We start from the raw sequence: 12094 nt of genomic DNA on the forward strand, positions 1-12094 counted from the left end.
AGAGTAACCATTTATGCAAAATCTGTTCCCCTTTCCTGAAGGATGTTTCTGACCAAATTGGGTTCAAATCCATTCATAACTTTATGACTAGTAGCGATTTAAAGGAATTGCCTCAATTTCCCCTATTGGGCCCCGCCCCTCAGGCCCCTTGGGGGTCAGAGTCACCATTTATGCAAAATCTGTTCCCATTCTGCCAAGGATGTTTCTGACCAAATTTGGTCAAAATCCAATAAGAACTTATTGACTAGTAGCGATTTGAATCAAATGTTGACGGACGGACGGACGACGGACGACGGACGCTGCACCATGGCATAAGCTCACCGGACCTTCGGTCCAGGTGAGCTAATAAATGCTACAGGGTATGGCACTGACTTTGGGGGGCCAGCCAGGTTGGTTGTCACGGTGCCGTTTTCATCCGTGGGTGTGATAATGTCAAACTGTATGGGTGCATCTGGGAGGAAAGCATCGCCCGGGGAGGGGGCAGGGCCAGAGGTTGTCGTCGGGGATGTGGCGTTGTTGTTGTTGTTACTGGCAATACTGTACATCACAGAAAGGAAACAGAACATGATCAACACACAAGTCTAAAAAAATAAATAAAGCACTGAACTGGCCAGGTAACCTTTCATACAGACATCACAAGGATTTCATACATCCTCTTAAAACAAGCACGATATATCATAAGCGACTGGTTACTTTCTATTAAACTTCAACTTGAAATTATTTTCGACAAATTAGACCATGAAATATATTTTGAATTTGAAATTTATGAAATTCTGTAAATAAACAAATAAATATAAATATATTTTTTTAATTTTCACGAAAGGTTACCCTGTAAAGAGTGCAGTTCTGACTGATAAAGACATGCAGAGAAATCATCACAAATAGTATACAACACACACTAGCCAGCACACAACATCCTTGTGGATCAGTGATAGCAGGAGAAATGCTTACACTATACCATGAAATAGTTGGCATTGTGTGATGAGATGAGAATTGTATCAAGGTTTTACTCTAAGCATGGGTAATACCAGGTCTTCCTCATTAAATCTAATTGTATCAAGGTTTTACTTTAAGCATGGGTAATACCAGGGTATCTAAAAAAAGGTCTTCCTCATAAACTCAGATGAGAAATCAGGTAATACCCAGATATCTACAAAAGGTCTTCCTCATAAACTCAGAGATCCCAGGTAATACTAGGGTATCTACAAAAGGTCTTCCTCATAGATCCCAGTGTGCCAACCATAATACTATTTTTATCTTTCTATGAAAATGATCTTTTATGTACTTATATTTAGTCTTTCCTCTTCACAATTTGTTAAACAAAAAGTATTAGACAGGTTTGATTCACAAAATGTGATAGTTGTTTTGGTTTTCTGATCAATCTCAAAATTGGACATGAATAGATTGAAATTTTGGAAAGATCCATAGAGTACATTCTGAGAAACTGTGATAACAAAATTCAAATGTAAAAATCTAAGATGACAACCTACTGGCCATTCTATTTTCATGATCAGTATCAATATTTTTTATGCTCAAGTAGGGACATCAGGGAATTTACATAATAGTAACTAAAGAATGAATTATCAGGGACATTCTAGGAAATAACAAACTTCAATTAGTACAACCCAAGATGGCCACATGTAGGCCATTTGTAAAACCCAGAGGAAGTGATGGGAATCGGTTCAAATTTCCTGAAGGGATCATCAGTTTTGCTTATTTAATTGATGATCGATTTAAACCGATTGATTTTTAATTATCTTTCTTTCGTATTCAAACTTTTTTTTTCATTCCTTCGTAGTTCTTTCTCATATGCTATACCAATCAGCTAATATTCTTTCATTGATCATAATGTCTGACATTTCTGACAAAATATTATTATAGATTTCGAACTCAATTAATTGGCAAAATATCTCAAACAAGTGATACTTGAGGAATTTGACTGATCAGAACACCACTACCCAGAGGTTCTCTTGGAGACATGGACAAAAGTGACGAAGGCTGTGTTTAATTACTAGTGTATTAAGTACTAATTTATGTTAATCATGTACTCTGGACTATAGCTTCTCCACTCAGACATGCTGGTCAGTCACAAGATACGGTAAAACAAGATACCAACAACATTCCTTATGTCAACATATCTAATTCAACATACCAAAACAATGATATATGATTTTTGTGTAGACATTTTACGGAAATGTTGGTAGCATGGAGAAATTTCACACAGCAGATGCAGACAATATGCTGATATTAGGTGTACATCTCGTAGAATAGTTCGGACACTGAGAGAATTGACAGTTCACAACACTTACTATCTAGTACAGACCTTCCCTCTAACACACTCCCTACCTTGACAGATCTACCAATGACATCACCACATCATTAGTACATCATTGTCATATGAAATAGTTGAGTATCGCTGTACAATCACTAGAATTTAATACACCACCCCTTGGTGTGATCCGACAGTGCTTGTATTCTAATCATTAAGAATATTGTTACCATCCCTAGATGTGATCAAAACCTTGTCACTAATATCACACCCACACCCTATACCCTGATATATAGAGCAATGATGTGAAGCTATGGTATGACATATGGTCATGATCCCTTCCTGCTGATACTCTAGTTATTAAAGACTACTACCACACTCAAAACCTACCTCGATATGTGAAGCTAGAATGTGACCCAGTTTTGTGAATGAGAGTTGTTATTACTACCTGTCAATACTTTGGCTATAAGAAACACTTTCACACCCACACTGACATGTAAAGTTAGGATGTAACCCGAGGTTATCACCCCAACCTATTGATACTATAACAGAAACACTATCACACCCTACACTCTGCCCCGGTATGTGAAGCTATGCTGTGACCCAATGTCATGACCCCTACATATTGATACTATAACAGAAACACTATCACACCCTACACTCTGCCCCGGTATGTGAAGCTTCTGCCCCGGTATGTGAAGCTATGCTGTGACCCAATTTCATGACCCCTACATATTGATACTATAACAGAAACACCATCACGCCCTACACTCTGCCCCGGTGTGTGAAGCTATGCGGTGACCCTAGGTCGTGACCCCTACATATTGATACTATAATAGAAACACCATCACGCCCTACACTCTGCCCCGGTATGTGAAGCTATGCTGTGACCCTAGGTCGTGACCCCTACATATTGATACTATAACAGAAACACTATCACACCCTACACTCTGCCCCGGTATGTGAAGCTATGCTGTGACCCTAGGTCGTGACCCCAACCTATAAATAATATAACAGAAACACTATCACACCCTACACTCTACCCCGGTATGTGAAGCTATGCTGTGACCCTAGGTCTTGACCCCTACATATTGATACTATAACAGAAACACTATCACACCCTACACTCTGCCCCGGTATGTGAAGCTATGCTGTGACCCTAGGTCGTGACCCCTACATATTGATACTATAACAGAAACACTATCACACCCTACACTCTGCCCCGGTATGTGAAGCTATGCTGTGACCCTAGGTCGTGACCCCAACCTATAAATAATATAACAGAAACACTATCACACCCTACACTCTGCCCCGGTATGTGAAGCTATGCTGTGACCCTAGGTCTTGACCCCTACATATTGATACTATAACAGAAACACTATCACACCCTACACTCTTCCTCGGTATGTGAAGCTATGCTGTGACCCTAGGTCGTGACCCCTACATATTGATACTATAACAGAAACACTATCACACCCTACACTCTGCCCCGGTATGTGAAGCTATGCTGTGACCCTAGGTCTTGACCCCTACATATTGATACTATAACAGAAACACTATCACACCCTACACTCTGCCTCGGTATGTGAAGCTATGCTGTGACCCTAGGTCGTGACCCCTACATATTGATACTATAACAGAAACACTATCACACCCTACACTCTGCCCTGGTATGTGAAGCTATGCTGTGACCCTAGGTCGTGACCCCTACATATTGATACTATAACAGAAACACTATCAAACTTTACACTCTGCCCCGGTATGTGAAGCTATGCTGTGACATAAGGTCGTGACCCCTACCTGCTGACACTTTGGCCGTCGGGACTACTGGAGCCAGACACTGAGCCAGAACCTTGTTTGGTCATGCTACTGCTGCTGCCAGCCCTCTCCTATAATAAAAACGAGATTACAACCATTTATCAGATAGATCACATACATCTCCTATAATACAAACGAGATCACAATCATTTATCAGATAGATCACATACATCTCCTATAATACAAACAAGATTACAACCATTTATCAGATAGATCACATACATCTCCTATAATACAAACAAGATTACAATCATTTATCAGATAGATCACATACATCTCCTATAATACAAACAAGATTACAATCATTTATCAGATAGATCACATACATCTCCTATAATACAAACAAGATTACAATCATTTATCAGATAGATCACATACATCTCCTATAATACAAACAAGATTACAATCATTTATCAGATAGATCACATACATCTCCTATAATACAAACAAGATTACAATCATACAGATAGATCACATACATCTCCTATAATACAAACAAGGTTACAATCATTTATCAGATAGATCACATACATCTCCTATAATACAAACAAGATTACAATCATTTATCAGATAGATCACATACATCTCCTATAATACAAACAAGATTACAATCATTTATCAGATAGATCACATACATCTCCTATAATACAAACGAGATTACAATCATTTATCAGATAGATCACATACATCTCCTATAATACAAACGAGATTACAATCATTTATCAGATAGATCACATACATCTCCTATAATACAAACAAGGTTACAATCATTTATCAGATAGATCACATACATCTCCTATAATACAAACGAGATTACAATCATTTATCAGATAAATCACATACAAACTTCAGCCTTGACTTCTTCCTGCACACAGTGTATAAAGGAGGATGCTTATATGTTCTGCTGTGGTGTTAGTTAGATGGGACCCTATACCCTCTCTCCCTTAGCAACTGTGTGAGTTGATATGAGTATATACCTACTAAACTGTGTTGGAGTTTGGGTTCAGATATTTGAGTAACTACAAAGCTGAAAACTTACTTCCGTGTTGCATAGGAGTGATGGTACCTTTTGCTGTGCTGGCTAAGAGATTTTCTGTTTTACGTAGTCCACATATACCTTTATAAGTTGGATTACCTTTTTGCTTTGCTGTGATCACTGATGGTACCTTTTGCTGTGCTGGCTAAGAGATTTTCTGTGTTACGTAGTCCACATATACCTTTATAAAGGTGATTACCTTTCTGCTTTGTTGTGATGACTGATGGTACCTTTTGCTGTGCTGGCTAAGAGCTTTTCTGTTTTACGTAGTCCACATACCGTACCTTTATAAGTTGGATTACCTTTTTGCTTTGCTGTGATGACTGATGGTACCTTTGGCTAAGCTGGCTAAGAGCTTTTCTGTTTTACGTAGTCCACATATACCTTTATAAGTTGGATTACCTTTTTGCTTTGCTGTGATGACTGATGGTACCTTTGGCTAAGCTGGCTAAGAGCTTTTCTGTTTTACATAGTCCACATATACCTTTATAAGTTGGATTACCTTTTTGCTTTGCTGTGATGACTGATGGGTGAGAGTTTTTCCTCCTTTTTCATAGCCACTCTCTCTCACTATGTTGTTGATCGTACAAATCCACTGAAACATAACACTCATAATTGAGTATGGACACGCATCAAATTTGTCAAGCAAATTCATAGCTAAATTCATTCAAAGAACAACGACGTGGTTAATTAATTATCTATCAAGTTAATTAATTGAAGTCATCAAATTACCTCATCTTTCTCTCGGTCATTCTCGGCCTGCACCACTACGGATCTGTAACCAATCAACACGTTTCAAAACAAATGTTGAAAGTCATCTGGAAATCTACAGCATTTAGAGCATCCACAGTACTTGAAACCTGGTTTTTCCCTCTTGGAGTTAGTTTAACTTATATTGTATTATAAACAATATCTGAACATATTTCTACAAGTATTTTTTTTAATTACATGTAAAACAAGCACACAGGGTATTGCTAAAGTAATAAATGTCGACTACTGCCCCCACTAAAAATAGTAATTGTGACCCGAAACTTGAACTTGTCAAAGACATTTATGGTCCTTTATCATTGTGTGAAGTTTGATCAAAATCCCACAAGGAATGAAGCCGGTAGAGCGCTGACAAACTTTGGCGTTGCGTACATACGGGTGGAGACAGGAAACATATAGTCCCTTTGGTTTCAATGGTAGGGGACCATGCAACAACAAAGTAAAGAGCAGAAGTTACTACTGTACTAGAACAGTTCTATCTTTAATGGTGATAAAACCAGAAAATAGTTTTTGAGAACAAAAATATGTTTTAGTTTTTGAGAACAAAAATATGTTTTAGTGTTTGAGAACAAAAATATGTTTCATCTTATTACTTGAACTTTGACCTAGAGGTAAGTACTAAACACTGTCTATGGGAATGTATAAAGTTTTATCAAGACATCCATATCCTTCACTTTTTCACACTTATACCCTAAATAAGATCATATTGAAACAATGACATAATGTCTCCTTTTATAAGCAAGGGGAGATTTAACAATGGCACATGTACAAATGTACTGTCTGGAGGTTGGTATGCGGGGAGTGAAGGGGTCAATTTTCCCTTTTTCAGACTCAACAAGGATCTTACTTCTTTTTTTGTGACACTACAGCAAACACAAATCTCCTGTCGTCTGCTTCACATGGTTCTGCCATCACACCAGGCTCGTTCAGATCTAACACCAGACTACCTGCCAACTGGAGAATAAGTCAAGGATTTTAAAATCACTTGTATTTACCCAGGTTGTCTATATCAGTTATATAAGTATTACATTACCCAGGTTGTCCTTATCAGTTTTATAAGTATTATACAAAAAACATACAACTGAAAACTGTATTTAATACTAAGTCTATATACATGTATATGGTAGCTAGGCCAATAAGAATGTTTGGTTCTCTTGATTATAATCTTGAAACTTTTATCTACCAATGCTGATTACCATCTGGTTTAATTACCAACTGGATGTGAAAATACTTTAATCATTTCTAGCTTCAATAACATATTAGATGGGAAGACCTGTGGTCTCTTCTTCAGCTCTGAAAAAAAAATCCTTTTTGACTGAAATTTACCGTTTCATGTTTGTATTGGGAGATACTCTCTAGCTGATCTACCTTTCAGACTAAGAGGTAGCTCAGTTTTAAGGCCACATCTATTCAGAAATTCTAGATCTGACAAAGATGATTTATAACTCACAATGATGTTTATTTTTTTGTACACAATCATAAAACTGCACATACAACAAACCTCAATGAAATTTTACATCACATTATTTCAAAGATAGTCTTAGTGTCCTGTTTTGTTTTTTTTTGCCATTGGAACAAAATGTGCTTTGATAAATTAGAGGTGAAATTGGTGACAAAGCATGGTGTATGATAATATGATGATGTGAATGAGGATGTCAAAGAAATTGGTTCCATTTCACATTCTGTTCGATCAAATGATTTACCAAAAACAACCACAATGCAAATACCAAATTAATGCTTACATAAGAAAAAACCAAACACAGATTTCCCTCGACAAATCACACATTCAATACTCTGAAGTAAGTCAACATGAATATAATATATATTAGGCTTATTGTCCTCAACGTTTTCTTACACAGTAACTGTACAACAGGAAATGTGTAGGAAATGTGTGGATACTTGGGTCCTCTGAGGAAATTTGGGTAGCGGGATTAGGAGAAAATGTGTGGATATTTAGGATCTCTGAGGATATTTGGGATGCGGGCAGATACAGTTATCGGAAGGAAATGTGTGGATATTTAGGTCCTCTGAGGATATTTGGGTTGTGGGTGGATACAGTATCAGGATGGAAGGAAGAGGGTGGAGTATTGTTGTATGGGACTGCTAAAACTAAGTACTACTACCTTATCAAGACATATATATATATACTAGTAACACATACAAAGAAATCCTAGTTTGTAGAATAAGCATAACCAATAAGGAACTCTCGTAGTGTCAACTTATTGAAACCATACAACACCAAGTATATGTTTTGAAATAAAACCTAATACAAACTTATATCTCACATAACAAATAATGAACTCCATAATTCATTCTATTTCTTCCAAAAATAATTACAGACTTTAATTAAAAGAAATCACAATAGAGACATTCTGTAAAATGTAATCAGTGCAGTGCTAGGTCCCCGCCCATGTAGTGCTAGGCTATATACATCATTCTTACAAAGGGGTTGTTAGTCTTGGACAAATTCTGGAAATAAATACAGAACAATTCATGTTGTTATATTCTGATTTTTCTATAAAAATCTTGTCTTATATCATAAAATCTGACAATAATTCCTCCAAAATAACATTTAATTTTCACTAGCCGAACACTAATATGGCTGTCACAATCATTGTCAATATAAGGTAATTCGGTCATAGTTTGGTGTACCATATTCAGCATCTCTAGACACCCTGTAAAAGAATATGCTAGGTGATGTGCCAGTCACATGTACATTCATACATTCCTATTGAATACCAATATAATTCACTGAAACAGTAGAATATTTTCATCTGTGTGAATCATGACTGAATAATTATCCTATATATTCTGCAATAAAAGTTTAGCATATTTTGCATATACTTGCTTAATGTTCTATTGAATGCATTTTAAAGTACAGGTATCCAACTAATGAAATTGTCACTACATCAAAAATTCTTGAAGTTAATTAATTAATGATAGAGGTTATACTCTGATAGTGTTACACTTGATAAAGCTGTGGATTTCTTTCCATTTCTGTACATTTGACAGCTATGAAATGTTTCATTATGGTAAAATAGCCATGGCACATTAAAACATTCTTGGGAGAACAATGTAAATGAAGCTTTCATTTTTCTTGCATTTTTTAACGCTCTATCAACAGCTAAGTTAAAATGATAATGAAGATTTATGTGATAGTAGATGAAAACAATATCTGACTACATCTTTCAGAATTATTTATGGACGATTCTTTGTTGATAAAGAAAAGATGTGAAAAGAGAAGTGAATAAAGTGATTAGACTAGTGAATGATTACTATAATCTCCCCCTACTGTGTGTGTGTGTGATAGGGATACCCTAGGGATGATATTCTATGTTGTCCGACCTGAGACTCATCCAAGGGTTAGACAGTCAAGCAAATCCCCTGAAAGGGTTGCAAATTGCACTGTCACACCCTCAAGGTAGAGGAGGATTATTATTTTTATTCCATCATACTATTTAATTCAAGTATGGTTCAGTTATTGCAATGTAACACAATGTCCATGTGACGTTACTGTTTTGTTGCCAGGACATTTTATTGTTGTCGTCATAATACCACATCATTGTATTGTCGCTATGATGTCATAACATTGTTAACGTTGGCAGCACAGGTTATCTGTCAGACATAAGGAGTTGACAGAGAAATCACACCCTAAAACGTGACAGAGAATAGCGAACAGGTAAAACGAGAAACAAATCTGAATGACGGGAGAAATAGCAATCATGTAACAAGTAGAAGATAATCAGGTAAGTGCCCCCTACACGTTTCACGTATGATGGAGGGAATCCAATTCTGGTCTCCTCAGTAATACGTAAATGTGCTATCACTGCACCTTACGACCACCAAATACATTTTAAATTGTATAGGATTAATATGCTAAATTTTTTATCATGAAACAAAAGGAATATCAATCTTATAGATCACAATTGTTATCTACCTTCCTGCAGGCATATCAGATATATAGTCTTAATTGACAAACCATAAACTTTTGTCTATGTCTTCTGTTTTTTTTTGTTTTTTTTTTCATTACACATTAAAGTAAACCTACAATAATAATTGGAAAAAATGGGGAAAATGCAACAACAGTCATTATTGATTATACATGAAGTCCCAATGGGCCATATGAAAGCATTTACAAAGTATCAACATTTAATGAAGGCCACAATAATCTAGGCCTAGATATAATAACAGAATAAATTCTAGTCATCCTGTCTCCACAGTACAAGATGGCCAACTCACCTCATCCTTCGCCTGACACATCAGGTTGCCAGCCTGGGTGAAGAAGAAACATTTTTCCCATTTTGTCGCCAGCAGCTGCTTACTGTGGAAATAAATAAATCCAGATAAAGTGTTTTACAGAAAAGCAAAACTTGTTCATAGTGAATTTTGTAAATAGTAATCCAGATTCATCAGAAAATACAGAATTTGATCTCAACCTTATCTTAAACTTTGGCCCAATGACCTTGGGAATATTAGATCAACACACGAAATGGCCTTATTGTGTATCTACATATCACAGTGCAACATCTTCATAAATAATAGAAATACTGACTTTCTGGATTATCTCACATTAGAAGATCTCTTTGCTGCACGTAAGTTTTTTAAACAAACTAAACTTGTGTTCAGACTACAATGCTATCTATCATATACAGTGTACTACTAACATGGAACACTAACTTGCTACAAAGAGTGTACTGCTGATGATCTACATTACCAGAAATATTGTTTAATCAAAACACCATAAATAACATACAAATAAGCATAATAACATCTTCAATATTCCAGGGGTTGTATTCAGTTATAATCTCCACTTATTGGGAATGTTACCCTTAAATATTGAAGATAACACATTGGCTGTGACCCTGTTTAATTTCTGAAAATGTCTTTCTTACGATTTCATTATTTTGTATTTATAGGTAATTTAATGTAGGTCACTCAAACTACATCTAGGGTTTCATTGGATGTAGGTCACTCAAACTACATCTAGGGCTTCAGGAGATGTAGGTCACTCAAACTACATCTAGGGCTTCAGGAGATGTAGGTCACTCAAACTACATCTAGGGCTTCAGGAGATGTAGGGTACTCAAACTACATCTAGAGTTTCATGAGATGTAGGTACTCAAACTACATCAAGGATTTCACAAGATGAACTAATGATGGATGACCAAATGCACTAAATAAATGATTACTAAATAACTTTCGCTCAAGGAATGTCAGCATTACAAGACAATTGCTAGGAAGGTTTGAGTGTTGCGAGTAAAATTATCTTGATTGTGCAATGTAAACAGGAAAATACACATAGAATGAAATTTTAATGATCTGCACCTTGAGAGAAATCCTCAGTTAACAGCAAAAACAAATGAGTTGAGATTTTTCTGTCCCCCTCCCATAGTCTTATAAATTGTATCATTCCTAGTTAAATACAACAAAAAAAAAAAAAAAAAAAAAATGTTATATATGATATATATAGATACATAATATGATTACAGTAAGCCTCCAGTCAGTTCAAATAAAATAAAATAAATATTAATGAATCTGTTTGAATTATACAAGATTATGCTTCAGAAAAAAGCATGAGTTCGAACTGTCAAAGTCAATATATATGGGCAAAAATCTTGGCAAGGCACACACATATAGAGGTCTATTTGATTATGTATACCTGGCATATCCAATGTAAGGCTGATACTTAACAGCGCAAAAAATGACAAATTTTTATTTAATTCGTCACCAAATAATCATTAAACTTTCTTCATTTCGTGATAATAAATTATGATCATTCTAGTGCAAAGCAGAGGCCATTGTGTAGGCCCCAAAACAGTAGACATTTCATTTGTGACACAAAAGTTAAGACTTAGCCCTAAATAATGAGGTATATGCATGATTATACATTTTATCTGAATTAGAAACTATGGTACCCGGTATATATATAGGCCTATTATTTTAACTCAGATGGTCCATTTAATAAATTAAAAACAGTCTACATAACTGTGTTTACAAAAATGCTATTGTAAATATAGGCCTAACCATATGTGAGTAAAATCAGGTCTGAATATCAACATATCTACTTTTAAATCAAAATTAATTTGATAGTCCTAATAGCTACCAAATTTCTTTGACACCTTCAAAATTACCCATCGCTAATTGGAACATCAATTATTATTACATAATTATCAATCAATTAATGAACAGCATCAGGTTGTCAT

General features: G+C 35.8%; 1 protein-coding gene across 3 annotated transcripts in view; it reads right to left on the bottom strand.

The window, feature by feature from the left end:
* LOC117330504 (DCC-interacting protein 13-alpha-like) overlaps positions 1 to 12094 on the bottom strand; it is a 58897-nt gene that overhangs the window by 30228 nt on the left and 16575 nt on the right. For all 3 annotated transcript variants that reach the window (XM_033888852.1, XM_033888851.1, XM_033888853.1), the window contains 6 exons: positions 10131 to 10212; positions 6739 to 6845; positions 5856 to 5898; positions 5626 to 5718; positions 4070 to 4158; positions 373 to 537 (listed from right to left, as the gene is read on the bottom strand). In XM_033888852.1, coding sequence (XP_033744743.1) covers positions 373 to 537; positions 4070 to 4158; positions 5626 to 5718; positions 5856 to 5898; positions 6739 to 6845; positions 10131 to 10212 — 579 coding nt within the window. The remainder of the gene's footprint in view (positions 1 to 372; positions 538 to 4069; positions 4159 to 5625; positions 5719 to 5855; positions 5899 to 6738; positions 6846 to 10130; positions 10213 to 12094) is intronic.

Source organism: Pecten maximus, chromosome 7 (genome assembly GCF_902652985.1).
Source record: "Pecten maximus chromosome 7, xPecMax1.1, whole genome shotgun sequence".
NCBI lineage: Eukaryota > Metazoa > Mollusca > Bivalvia > Pectinida > Pectinidae > Pecten > Pecten maximus.